We start from the raw sequence: 14,620 nt of genomic DNA, 5'->3' as shown, positions 1-14,620 counted from the left end.
CTGCAGATGCTGGTACAAATCGATTTATTCACAAAATGCTGGAGTAACTCAGCAGGTCAGGCAGCATCTCGGGAGAGAAGGAATGGGTGACGTTTCGGGTCGAGACCCTTCTTCAGACTGATATATCCATGTTCTCCAGAGATGCGGCCTGTCCCGCTTGTGTCTTTTCTTGAGAAACACATACTGAGCAAAGCAACCCCCATCCCCCATGCACCACCAATCTTCAAGGATCTTGGCCGGCATTCAAGATGCCCCATCAGATGACCATAATATTGCTATCAAGTATACAAATCACTATGACCGCCATTTGCTAAGAAAGAGAATATGCCATTTTGTTTTTTTAACAGCGCATACTCGGATATTTTCTTCGAATCCACACTTCCTACTGCGATCCCGTGACAACCAGTGCACCGCGGACTTGCACCTCCCGCTGCAAACCCAGCTGCCACCGTCAACGTCGGCGAGGCGCAGTCCAAGGCGGGCTGCAAATCTCAGTACCACCAAAGGGCCGGGGAGGCGCTAATCATCGCCTGCCATTGCGCGTGCGTAGGCTTTGGTGTGTACGGAGGTAAATGGCGGCCTTGGAGAGAAGCACTAGGGATAAGCTGCTGGGAGTGTTGGATGATGTGGAAGTCTTGTGTAGGTAAGGTGCCGTGTTCGCGAAGCGGATATAGTTCGAGTGCTTGGGGCCAATGTTTGTGCTCTTCAAGGGGATTTTCCGACATTTCCTGGAGTTGATTGGTAATGATGGAGATGTACAAGAGGAAAGATAGGGTAAGGATAGAAGACTGAAGGAATAGTTTGAGGCAAAGCACTGAAGATGACCACAGGGACTTAAAAATTGATTCAGTTATTTGCAATTAATACTGTACCTGGTCGTGACGTTCACATCCCAGATGTTGACTCGTCTGCTCTGCTGGGAGCAGTGCTGGTTGTGCAGTCTCACAACAGCGGGAAGGAAGGACCTCCTATATCTCTCCTTCACTTGGGGTGAAGGAGTCTGTCACTGAAGGAGCTACTCAGTGTAGTGACAGTGAATGTCCTGCATGGGGTGGGAGTTGTTGTCCAGCAGCGATGTTAACTTTGCCATCATCCTCCTCTCTCCCACCACCTGCACTGAGTCGAGGGGGCAACCCAGGACAGAACTGGCCTTCCTGACCAACTTGTCGAGTCTCTTCCCTTCCGCCGCTGAGATGCTGCTGCTGATGCAACCACCGTGTTGTTGAAGGTCCTTAGGAGTGCCCCCTACACTCCAAAGGACCTGAGTCTCCTTAGCAGATAAAGTCTACTCTGGCCCTTTCTGTATAGCGCATCGGTGTTTTCGGTCCAGTCCAATTTATTATTGAGGTAGACACCCAGGTACTTATAAGAATCCACCCTCCCGATGTCCATTCCCTGGATGTTCACCGGTGTCGGGGGGGCCTGGCTGCGCCTGTGGAAATCTACCACAATCTCCCTGGATTTCCCTGCATTGATCCGGAGGCGATTCCGTTAGCACCAGTCCACAAACTCCTTGATCAGTTCTCTGTACGGCCTGTCATCGTCGCCTGTGACGAGGCTGACAATGGCAGAGTCGTCAGAGAACTTCTGTAGATAGGAATTTGCAGAGCTGTGCCTGAAGTCCGCAGTGTACAGGGTGAACGAGAATGGAGCTAGGACTGTTCCCTGTGGAGCCCCTGTGCTGAAGACCACCATGTCCGAGACCAGGGTCCTTTGTCCTCACATACTGTGGTCGGTTGGTGAGGTAGTCCAGAATCCAGGATATGATGTGGTGATCCACTCCTATGTGCTCCAGCTTGCCCCCCAGAAGCACCGGCTGGATGGTGTTGAATGCACTGGAGAAATTTAAAAAACATGATTCTCACAGTGCTATCCGGCTTCTCCAGGTGTGAAAGAGCTCTGTTCCATAGGTAGATGATGGTGTCATCCACCCCAATGTGAGTCTGGTAGGCGAACTGCAGCGGATCGATTGATGGTCTCACCAGGGGGCGAATATGGGCGAGGACCAGGCACTCCAGTGTCTTCATCAGGTGTGATGTCAGTGCCACCGGCCTGGAACTATTGAGTTCCTTCAGGTGCAGCTTTGGTACCGGTACCATGCAGGATGTTTTCTACAGCTGTGGAACTCTCCCCAGTTTCAGGCTCAGATTGATCTGCACAGTTGGTCTGCACAGGACTTAAGGAGCCTCGAGCTGATGCCGTCCGGACCAGCCGCCTTCCTCGCATTGATCCTCCTGAGCTCATTTCTCACCTGGTCTGTGGAGAAAGACAGATTGGAGCACAGGGGCTGTGTGCTCAAGGGTGTGAGAGGAGGAGGGGGTGTGGTTTGGGGGGAGGTGGTGGGGTTGGGGCAGGAGAAGCAGAAGCAGTGGGCGGTGACTGTGACCCAAGTGCTGTGGGAGGGGAGGTGGGGCAGTGTACTGGACGTGCAGACAAGGAGGGCTGCAGCAGGGGTGACTGGACCGGGGGAGGGGTAGGTGACTTCTAAAAGATTAGAAGCAGAAACCATCATTTTTTTAAAATGTAAAATGTACTATGATCTAGGAGGCTGTATACCAAGAGCAGAAAAGTAGAATTAGGCGGGTAACCGTTTTTTGGTTATAGGTATATACAAAATGCATAAAAGACTTGGCAGCTCTAACTGGGGATCTCAGATGCTTTATCCACCACGATGAAGGCATTAGTGCATGCTGCTATTAACACCACTTTGAGTAGCAGTGCAAGGCTGTAAGTGTGTTAAATGAATACAATAAGCACTTAAGCTGTCACAACCAACAACTCAGATTGAAGTTTTGCTCTCCTACTGTATATAAATGCAAATAGTAGTGTAGAGTTAAAGGGAGGAGGTAAATCCAAACTTGGCCAAAGAGCTGAAATCCAAAGATGATTTGAGAGTGATTAATCTTGACACCAAAGAAGCATATGATGGATGTGATGTCAACAAATCCTGGTAAAACTGAAGTCAATGGGCATCAATGAGAATGCACTGTGCTGATTGGAGCCATATCTTGCATAAAAGAATACATCTGTGGTGATCGGAGGCCAATCAATCCAGTCAAAAGGACATCACTACAGGAATTCCTCAGGGCAGTGTCCGAGTCCCAGGCATCTTCATCTGATTTATGAATGGCATTTCCTTCCATCATACAGTCAAAAAATTGGGATGTTTGCTGCGGAGTTCAATTAAATTTTGCTGCAATTTGGCAAAACCAAGTATCCCAACCCATCGAGCAAGACCAAGACAGCATTGGTAATTGACATTTAATAATATGGTCACACAGAGCTGGCCAATTGCTTGCTTGAACAAGAGTGAGTTTGACATTGTGGCATTAGGATCAGTGCCCCCACTATCAAATTCCAAGGTCACTGTTGACCAAAACCTAACCTGGATTAACCACAAATGCCATGTCTACAACGGGGTTAGAGGTTGGATATCCCACTTCAGGCGGTTCACTTGGTGCCATGAAGCTTTTTCCATCACCAACAAGGTGCAGGTCTGGATTATAAATCAATAGAAACTGAGATGCTGGAAATCTGCCATGAAAAATGTTTAGAGATACAGTTTAGAGATACAGCGTGGAAGCAGGCCCTTTCGGCCCACCAGGTCCGCGCCGACCAGCGATCCCCGCACACTAACACTATCTTATACCCACTAAGGACAATTTTTACATTCACCAAGCTAATTAACCTACAAACCTGTACGTCTTTGGAGTGTGGGAGGAAAGCGAAGATCTCGGAGAAAACCCAGGCATGTCACGGGGAGAACGTACAACCCCGTATAGACAGCACCCATAGTCGGGATCGAACCTAGGTCTCTGGCGCTGCATTTGCTGTAAGGCAGCAAGTCTACCGCTGCACCACCGTGTCACCCCGTTTACCGTTGGAAACCTTTATGGTCATACAGCATTTGTGGAAAGAGAAACAAAGTAAATGTTTCAGGTTCACAGAAGAGTTTTGGGCCTGGAACGCTAGCTCCCTTTCTCTTTCCACAAATGCTGCCTGGCCTGTAAATGTTTCCAGCATTTTCTGTTTTTATTTTAAATCAAGGAGTGTAATGGCATTCTCTTTATTTGCTTGGAAGCAAGCAGTGGGAGCCCAGGTGGGGGAGAAGGGGGCTGGTTTTGAGAGCCCCCTAAAATTGGAGAATTCAATGTTTATAATGTTGGGTTGTAAACTACCCAAGCAGAATATGAGATGCTGTTCCTCCAGTTTGCATGTGGTCTCACTGGCAATGGAGGAGGCCCAAGACGAAAGGGCAGTGTGGGAAAGGGAGATAAAATGGTTAGCAACCGGGAGATCCAGTAGGCCTGGCAAGTGCATAAAACAGAGAGAGAACATGCAAATTCCACAGCATCCGAGGTCAGGATTGAAGTTTGGTTTATTGTTACATGTACATGTACCAAGGTACAGTGAAAAGCTTTTGTTGCTTGCTAACCAGTCAGTGGAAAGACCTGAATCTCTCATGCTATAAGGCAACAGCTCACCTACAGCTGGAAACGGATACACCTAAAAACATAAGAGGATAATTCTTCCTCTTTCTGTTCACTTGGGAATGTACAGCAGATGGGTATAAGTTTGGATGTAATATGGTTTCTTGTGATTGAAAAGTTATAAATGAAGTTTTTAAGTTTGAATGAAGCTTATTATACATTTGGGGAAACAGTTGTATTATTGATGAGACAAAATAGATCTAATGGGTACTGGATAATGCCTTGCATTAAGGAAATCTGGCATCTGGGTTCAAATCCAGCAACATTGGATGATGAAAGTTTTCTGTTTTACAGTATTTTGAAGTAAATTTAAGAATCCCAACCCTGCTTTCCGTAGATGCCAGAATACATCATTTGTGAGTACTTATGATTTGGCAAAAATAAAATCAATCAATCAGTTTCACAGTATGGTTGGCTGGCCTGGGGATTATTATATTGATGTAATAGAAGCTGCTCCTCTTTGGTCCTGGGAAAGCTATGTTGTTGGATCACAATAGAAGTATGTTTATATTCCTCGCCATGTTATTCTGAGGTAAAAATGTTTCATGTTGCTAATTGCGAATAGTTAAAGTCAATACAATGATGAAGGTAGACATCATTTGCACTGAGAATACAAAAAAAAACTCATTTGATTAGTGCAGGCTAAAAAATTTATTTTTCATGATCAGGGCCCAAACTTCATTTTAAATAGTTATTTTTCCCTTTATCTTCAGGGAATTAATAGAACTACTTGCATTATCCAGAAACCAGAAAATTGCACAGCCAGGAGAAGAAAATCAGGTAAGGAATGCAAAATTGCATTGCATTATTTGCAATGATTTCAAAGAGTGTCCTATTTGTATTATATTTCTGGACCCAGCGCATTTATACAATTAAAAAGAAACCCCATCAACACCTCTGCTTCCTTTGGACATTTGGTTTGTCGACAAATACTCTCATGAACGAAGTAGAGGTAATATTGACTGGTTGCATCATGGCTTGGTCTGACAAAATCGAATGGCCAGGAACAAAGGAGATTTCAAAAGTGGTGAACACTGCTCGTTCCATCATAGGTTCTGACCTCTTCAACATTGAGGAGGCGCTGTGTCAAAAAGGCAGCCAGCATCGACAACAACCCACGCCACCCTGGCCACGTTCTCATTTCACACCTGCCATCAGGAAGAAGGTATAGGAGTCAGAAAACTGTAATGTCCTGGTTCAGAAACAACCTCTTCACAATAACCATCAGGCTACTGAGCACTACGAACTCCATCTAAACTCTGAACTGCGAACTGCCTTGGTTGCACTATGGACTTCGGGCATTGTTTTGCACTATATTGGGTTTTCACTGCATTGCAAAATTAGCTTGCTCAAGTAACTGAAAAATGTTTATCTATTTTTAAATTGATTTCCTTTTCAGATCTTGAATTTATTGATTCAGAAGGATGGAGAATTCCAAGAAATAGTAAAAGTTGCATTAGAGCAAGGTAAAATCCAGGAGGAAATGCACCTTCTCGAGAAAGAGGTGGAGAAACGAGATGGTGACATCCAGCAGTTACAGAAGCAGCTCAAAGAGGCTGAGCACGTATTAGTGAGTTATAGCTGCATTTTTTTTAAATCCTTAATCTGTAGAGAACCTTTTGTTGGATTTTGGTCATTGGCAGATGATAATGATCTCCATAACTTCAGTCGGATGTACTGGCTTTTAAAACCACTGATCATATTGTATTATCCAAATAATCTATTTCCTAAAAAGTACAGTAAACCTTTTTATACTTTATTAATCTTGTAATGCTTGTTACTCACACTTTGTAAATTCTGTTTATATTAATGAAATGGACATTCCCTGGAAAACATGCCACCAAAATTTGTATTTCCTACACATTTTGTCACAAATATCAAGTTAGGGACATTGGCTTAATTGTATGAATCATCCATGAGATTTCTCCGCGGATATAGAAATTCGGTAACGGAAATTAAAAAATAAAATTTTGCAGAAGTTCGTCGGGCGCTAGGACCCGGCGGAACATGATGGCCAGAGTTCTGTCAGTCAAAGCGGTCGGGGCTTTATGGGTTGTTGCCTTTGGTGGTGAAAGATACTCGGGTGGAGGGTAGAGTAACTCCAAACACCCACAGCATGCACAGTAAGCCTGCATTTTGTCCAACGGAACGGGAGATTAAACTCCAAGAGAGAAGTTATTTACATTTATAGAGAGGAAAGGCCAGGGGATCACAGTAACATAACCTTACATGGTAGAGTTGGATTATAATGATAGTGGAATGATGAATATCAGAATTAATGTGACAATACATTGCAGGAAGGTACAGGCTTGGGAGAGGGTGCAGAGGAGGTTTACCAGAATGCTGGCTGAATTGGGGGGTATTAGCTACAAGAAGAGGTCGGACAGACTTGGATTGTTTTCTCTGGAATGCTGGTGGCTGAGGGGAGACCTTTATATACTGAGGGAAGTATATAAAAATTATGAGAGGCATAGAGAAGGTAGATACAGAACCTTTCCCCTGGAAATATAAACTACTAGAGGGCGTAGCTTTAAGGTGGGAAGAGCAAAGTTTAATGCAGATGTGCGGGGCAAATTTTTTTACACAGAGGGTGGTGGGTGCCTCGAATGTGGTGGTGATGGAGGCAGATATGATAGGGGTGTTTAAGAGACTTTAGATAGAAACATGGATATGCAGGGAATGGAGAATATATGGATTATGTGCAGGCAGATAAGAGTTAGTCTTGGCATCATGTTCGGCACAGGCATTGTGGGATGAAGGGCCTGTTCTTGTGATGTACTGTTCTATGTTCTGCTTAAAAATGTAGAAAGCAATAGAGGGGTATTACATGGTATTGTGAAATGAAATGGAGCGATAACAATGGAGAAACAGCAGGAACCACAGTGAAACTGTTATAAAAAAGAAAGGCCAAGTAAAGAATCTCAACTAAAAACTGAGTTGCTGCCTTACAGCGCCAGAGACCCAAGTTCAATCCTGACTATGGGTGTTGTCTGTACTGAGTTTGTCTGTTCTCCATGTGACCTGCGTGGGTTTTCTCCGGGAGCTCCGGTTTCCTCCCACATTCCCACATAAGTTCTCGGAGCAGAATTAGGCCATTCTGCCCATCAAGTCTACTCCGCCATTCAATTATGGCTGATCTATCTAAACCCTTGACCCCATTCTCCTGCCATAACCCCTGACACCCTTACTGTTTAGTTTAGAGATACAGTGCGGAAATAGACCCTTCAGCCCACCGAGTCTGCGCCAACCAGCGATCCCCGCACACTTACACTATCCTCTACATACTAGGAACAATTTACAATTATACCAAGCCAATTAACCTGCAAACCTGTATATCTTTGGAGTGTGGGAGGAAACTGGACCACCTGGAGAAACCCACGCAGGTTACGGGGGGAATGTACAAACTCTGTACGGACAACACCTGTAGTCAGGATCGAACCCAGGTCTCGGGCACTGTAAGGCAGCAACTCTATTATGAGTTGTTTCCATGGCCATCAGGTGGATGGGTCATTTAATGTGATGGGAGATGTTATAGATCCCAAGTCTTCTCGCATGAATGTCAGTACATACTCGGCAATTCAGACCATCAAGTATGGCATCCGCACAACTGGGAAAAGTGCTCTACAGCTGTACACACCGAAGAACCCAAAGCATGACCCAGTAGATGTGTCATAACATCAGAACTGCGAGGAAGTGGTATGCAGAAGAGCTGGAGGAAACTGATTGGTCTGTTTTTTCTGTAAGACTAAGGAGCTGTAGGGGCACAAGTTGTGTAGGAAAATAACTGCAGATGCTGGTACAAATCAAAGGTATCACAAAATGCTGGAGTAACTCAGCAGGTCAGGCAGCATCTAGGAGAGAGGGAATGGGTGACGTTTTGGGTCGATTCCCTTCTTCAGACTGATGTCGGGGGGGGGGACACAAAGAAAGGATATAGGTGGAGACAGGAAGACAGTGGGAAGGTGTAGGGGAAGAGAGAGACTGAGGAACTATCTAAAGTTGGAGAAGACAATGTTCATACCGCTGGGGTATAAGCTGCCCAAGCGAAATATGAAATGCTGTTCCTCCAATTTCCGGTGGGCCTCACTATGGCACTGGAGGAGGCCCATGACAGAAAGGTCAGACTGGGAGGGGGAGTTGAAGTGCTCAGCCACCGGGAGATCAGGCAGGTTAAGGCGGACTGAGCGAAGGTGTTGAGCTAAACGATCGCCGAGCCTGCGCTTGGTCTCGCCGATGTAGAGAAGTTGACATCTGGAACAGCGGATACAATAGATGAGGTTGGAGGAGGTGTAGGTGAACCTCTGTCTCACCTGGAAAGACTGTTTGGGTCCTTGGATGGAGTCGAGGGGGGAGGTAAAGGGACAGGTGTTGCATCTCCTGCGGTTGCAGATAGGGGCCCAATGGCTTTTCCTTTTCCACAAAGAAGACATTTCTTCGTATACTGACTCAATTTTCTGATTCCAAGGATTTAGTGAGGATGCGACTACATGAAATATTAATTCCGATGTTAGTAGTACATTCAGTTGTTGAACCTGCTTTGGCTAACTATTTGGTTGGCCAATAAGAATTTTTCCAAGTGGAATAAATGTCTTTTAAAGATGTATATACTGCCAGGTAGTGTGTTCACCTGGTGCTGCCTTAAATGCACATGAAAACACAGAAGATATCAATATTAGACATTATTTCAGTTCTTAAAACTGATTATTTTTATCAAATATTACAACAAGCAATTTGCACGGAAGAACAGCATTATTTTGAAACTTTCATAAGCATATGAATTATATTTTGATATTCTGTTTCTTGGAAATTTCTCTGGAATCATAAGTCAGTGTTCAAGCATAATTTCATCATTATTAGATGTCAGTTATCCATAAGACTTCTAAACTAATGGAACTGTAAAGTGGATGATAATAATTCTAGAAAAGATGCATTTATATCTACAATTTGTGTCAGTAATGAAATAATGGAAGTTGATGCCCGGTAAATGAAATACTAAATACATCCTTTTTCTCCCCAAAGGCAACTGCTGTGTATCAAGCCAAAGAGAAGTTAAAATCTATAGAGAAAGCAAGAAAAGGTAGATATAATTAACAGGAAAATTACTTACATTTTGTACATCACTACAACACTGCAGAGGCAATTAACAGACCTCCCAACCCTTCCGAATTTGGCGGAAAGTTTCCGCTTATTTAATTTCCGCCATTCCGATTTCGCCTCATATTTTTCCGCAAAACACATGCCCCGCCGCTCGCCTTGCCCTGCCCCTGGCCCGGCCTCGCCTCGCCGCTGATCTCGCCTCGAAGCTGTACTCACCTCGCCACTAGCCTCGCCTCGCCGCTGTACTCGCCTCGTCGCTGGTCTTGCCTCGCTGGCTGGCCTCACTTCACCGCTTGCCCGTCCTCGCCACTGGCCTCTCCTCGCTGTGGAGCGTGAGGCCCATTGATGTTGTGAGGGGATGGAGGGGGGGTGTTAGGGTGCGGGGGAGGAGGGGCAGTGGAGTGGGGGGAGGGAGTGGGGGTCAGAGGAGGTGGAGGAAGGGAGGGGGGGTGGGGGAGTGGATTTGGGGGTAGGGTGGAGGGAAGGGGGAGAGGGGTTTGGGGGGAATAGGGTTGGGGGGGACATAGACCGTTGTGATTTGCTGTTGAAGACCACTGGAGCAAGTATGTCTTCAATTAAATTAGGTATGTGCAGTTTTTTTTAATGAAGCTCTTTCTTCATAACTTAGTCATAAATTTATGACTATTGTTCTTTTATTCAATTCCAAGAGAATTGGGATGTGTAAGGAAAAAGCAAAATAGAAAAAACAAAACAAAATTTTTTTTCTTTGTTGTAAAAAGTATTTCTGTTCAATAACCTTTCTATAATCGTAGAATATACTCATGATAGGCCTGACATTGTACATGTAGTCCAAAAACTCCAGACTGATGGAAATAATAGTCGTTTTTCACACGTGAATGTAGCGCAACGCGTAGGCGCATTTGGCGTACATCCTTTGTTTTGGCTGAAAAGTTGCATTACGCGCCATATTATGAATTTTGATGTAAAATTTTGAATTTTGGACATCAAAATTCTGAATTTGTAAAATCAAATGTTGGGGGGTCTGAATTAGAGAGGCATGTCTTCTCTTGTAGACATTTTTTTTCCAGAGGAAATTTGAAGATTGTAAATATTACTGTATGCTTTAATTATTGTATAATGGTACTGATTTTCTGATTTCAATTGTAATGTCCCTGTATTAGTTTTTCAATTGTTCACAGCAAATTCTGGACCTTCTGTAGGAGGAATTATGATGCTAAATCTTTTGCATGCTTACTGATGCAGACAATAATTAAAACATCCTTGACAACATTGAAAAAAACTGCGGTGATCAGTTTTAGAGATTTTCTGCAAGAAAACAATAAGAAAATATTCCACATGTTTTTTTTAAGAGTTTGGATCAGCTGAATCTGTTTTTATTTCTGAGATCAGATTAGAAAGGAATAATTGTTCAATTTTCATCCCAGGTGCAATCTCATCTGAAGAACTTATTAAATATGCTCACAGGATAAGTGCCAGTAATGCTGTAGCAGCACCATTAACATGGGTGCCAGGTAGGAATTTAAATATATTTGATATTCAATATTTTAATTATACCATTGTACTAATGCCCTAAATTTTAATACCCATTTCACATTGAATATTCCTAGTTATATTTAATCTATTAAATTTATTATATATTCCCTCAATGCAGGAAAAGCAGCACTGAATGTATGAAATCACGGAAAGGTGCAGGACAAGATATATTATACTTGTACCTTTTCCCTGTGGTGTGAATGGCTCACTCCTGTTCTGCTATTTCCCCAAAGATTTCAGTTGTTTAACAAACTGTTTATTCACTTATTTTTGAAAACTCTGAATTCTTCTTCACCATAGTTTATAATATATTTTATCAAATAATCCTCTGTCTTCCCATTAATCGTTCTTGTGAATGCCTTAAATCTTCCTCCTGACCTGAATTTTAATCGGCACTGAAAACCAATTTTGTTATAAAACCTTCCTTGTTCTGCAATTGGGTCACCTTGTGAAATATCATCATTTAGATCGCTCTGAGAGAATAAAAATCAGAAATAGAAGCGACCTGCATTGTATATAGTTTAAAAAAGTGTTGGAGAAACTCAGCATCTATGGAAGGAATGAACGGACAACGCTTTGGGTTGGGGCCCTTCTTCAGACTGATTGGAATAAGGGAGAGAAAGCTGGAAAAGATAGCTGTGGGTGGGACAAACCCTTGGAAGTGATAGGTAGATACAGGTGAGTGGGTAAGGTGATTGGCAGATGGGTGGGGCAAGTAATAAAGGTTGGAGGTGAAAAGGAGTCAAAAGAATTCCACGTAAAGAAAGAGAAATGAAATCCGAGCCAAAGGAAGGGATGTGGGTGGAAGGGAAAAGGGCAGGGTGGCAAAAGTAGGAGAGAAATGTGTGCCGGGCTATATTCTAATTTTCAATGAGCAAGTCCTTGCAATCTATTTAGTCGCACACTGAATATTATTATAGAATAGTGAAACAAGGTCTGCTTTTTCACAGTAACGATTACACATTGGGAAATCTGATTCTAATATATGCCTTGATTTATTCACAAAATGCTGGAATAACTCAGCAGGTCAGACAACATCTCAGGAGAGAAGGAATGGGTGATGTTTCGGGTCGAGACCCTTCAGACTCAAGTCTCCCATTCCTTCTCTCCTGAGCTGCTGCCTGCCCTGCTGAGTTGCTCCAGCATTTTGTGAATAAATACCTTCGATTTGTACCAGCATCTGCAGTTATTTTCTTATACTATGCCTTGATTTAGGTGATCCACGGAGACCATATCCTACTGATCTGGAAATGAGGAGTGGTATTCTGGGACAGCAAAGTAACCTTTCAACCAATGGAGTAAATGGGCATTTACCTGGAGATGCATTGGCCGCGGGCAGATTACCAGGTAACAGCTATCAATGCATAGATTATGATTTAAGGGGGCACAGTGACAGCAGGCAGTGCTGTTACCTGACAGATCCAGCAACCTGGGTTCAATCCTGATCAAGCATGTCTCTGTGGAGTCTGCATGTTCTCTCTGAGATTGCATGGGTTTCTCCAGTTTCAGAATGCTCTAGTTCCAATTCATGTACCAAAGACATTCTGGTTGGGAACATAATTGGTTACTGCAAATTACTCCTAGCTGTGGGTCTGTACCTGCATATGGACTGGACCTGGTAAGGATAACAGATTTAATTCCCATGATAAATCAAATATCATTTACCTTAATTGGTACACGTGACAAGAAAAGACCTTGAACCATGACAACAGAGGACCAGATTGTTTTTTTTATTGTAGTTTGGTCGTTTCATCATCAATTTTTTACAAAAATATTTAATTGCATGAATTTAAATCATCTAAATGGCCTGGTAGAATTTAAACTCTACTTTCAATAATTCAGTAACTAACTTAACCTCTAACTTAACTATTATGCTGTATGGTGGATTAGTGGTGGAATAATCATTCCGCAAGGAATTTGGGTTTTAATTTGGTGAGCAAGGGCAAGAATGAGATCATTTGTGTCTGCACCAGATGGAGCGAATGTTTGAGAAAGCAAGGCTTTGGGTATTTGCATCTATTTCAAACTCATTCTGAGACTAGTTTTGGATAAAATACAACCATGCTCGTTTTAACTTTCGGTATTTCTGTATTTCAGATGTACTTGCTCCTCAATACCCGTGGCAATCAAATGACATGCCCCTCAATCTATTGCCTCCAAATCACAACAATGATTTTATGCTGGAGCCTCCTGGACATAACAAAGAAAACGAAGATGATGTGGAAGTTATGTCAACTGATTCTTCAAGCAGCAGTAGTGACTCTGACTGAAGGCGCAAGAGTACTCCTCTGTTAAAATCCTAGGATTTTCCCCGTTCCTTATTTGATATTGTTGATGCAGAATCGATACAAATATATTTATATTTTGATAACCTTTGTTGTGAGATGGATAAAGTTCTGTGCATGATTGAAATGATACTTAATGACATGTTTTTTGCACAGCTTAATTTTCTATCCAGTTTATTTGGATTGTTGATGATGGAAATAACATAAAAGTAAGAAGTCGTTGATTAATTTATTCTATAGAATTTCAAGTCCTAATATAGACAAATTTGTACTGTTTTACATTAGTATATAAGTTTTTCTAGAGAAAAAGGTGGAAATATATTTCCCCCTGAAATAGAAGTTGCAGTTTTTAGTTGTTGCATACCAGTTATAAGTATGTGTTACTGAGAATGAAATACATTTTCATAAACAGGTTAAGCTGTGACAAAAAAGGAGCCATGGCCTTTTTTAAGATGTTTTTTGAAATCAACGTTTTTACAGGAATGACTTTGCAATTGTGTTAGAACTCGTTTCCCAAAATGTGAGAATTCAATTCTCCCTCCTCCCCAAACATGTGACTTTTGTCTGAATTGTAAAATATTTTTTTTCATAAGTGCAGTTGGACTGATTACTTCACTGTGACATACAAATAAACTTTCCATAATAAAAAAAATGTTTATGCACAATATTGTTTGACATCTATATTTTGTGGTTTAAGAAATGTTTTCTATATTGTAAATAAATACTGTGCTTTACACACAGACAGTATTAATGTATTTATGGGAATATTTTTAATTGATTGTCAATGCATTGCAGCCTGGATAGAGAAACATTTAAAGAGCCTGCAAAATCAACATAGATGAAGCCCATCACAACCCATCTCAGCTCATTGTGTTAGTTGTCAGAGCGTACCCATCAGCCCTATTCTCCACTTGTTTTCCTATTACCTGTTCCTTGTAGGTCCATGAATGCCCCTTGATTCTTCTACCACACATCTACATTGGAGGCACTTTTCGCAAATTAACCTGCCAGTCATAAAACATGGGAGGAAACTGGTGCACCTGGAGGAAATCCAGGTGGTCACTGGGAGACTCCAGACAGGCAACACCCAGAGGTCAGCATTGAGCCTGCCTCACTGAACCTGTGAAGGAGCTTCTCTACTAACTGCTACCCTGCCAGTCATATCAGTCATTGAATTATGGAGCCATACTGCATGGAAACAGGCCCTGCAGCCCAACTTGCCCATGCTAACCA

General features: G+C 42.8%; 1 protein-coding gene across 2 annotated transcripts; it reads left to right on the top strand.

Annotated features, from left to right (window-relative positions):
• Positions 1–546: 546 nt before the first annotated feature.
• med4 (mediator complex subunit 4) lies at positions 547–14,046 on the top strand. Of its 2 annotated transcripts, XM_078408726.1 has the most exons (8): positions 589–639; positions 4,785–4,846; positions 5,204–5,270; positions 5,890–6,060; positions 9,510–9,567; positions 10,994–11,080; positions 12,318–12,449; positions 13,200–14,046. In XM_078408726.1, the coding sequence occupies exons 1-8, from the start codon at positions 622–624 to the stop codon at positions 13,370–13,372; spliced, it is 768 nt and encodes a 255-aa protein (XP_078264852.1). In that variant the 5' UTR covers positions 589–621; the 3' UTR covers positions 13,373–14,046. The 2 variants fall into 2 exon arrangements, with proteins under 2 accessions (XP_078264853.1, XP_078264852.1); XM_078408727.1 differs by lacking the exon at positions 4,785–4,846 and having other exon boundaries at positions 547–643.
• Positions 14,047–14,620: the final 574 nt, after the last annotated feature.

Source organism: Rhinoraja longicauda, chromosome 12 (genome assembly GCF_053455715.1).
Source record: "Rhinoraja longicauda isolate Sanriku21f chromosome 12, sRhiLon1.1, whole genome shotgun sequence".
In the NCBI taxonomy this organism is placed as follows: Eukaryota; Metazoa; Chordata; class Chondrichthyes; order Rajiformes; family Arhynchobatidae; genus Rhinoraja; species Rhinoraja longicauda.
Note: the sequence above shows the minus strand (reverse complement) of the source record. Positions and strands in the feature narration are given on the sequence as shown.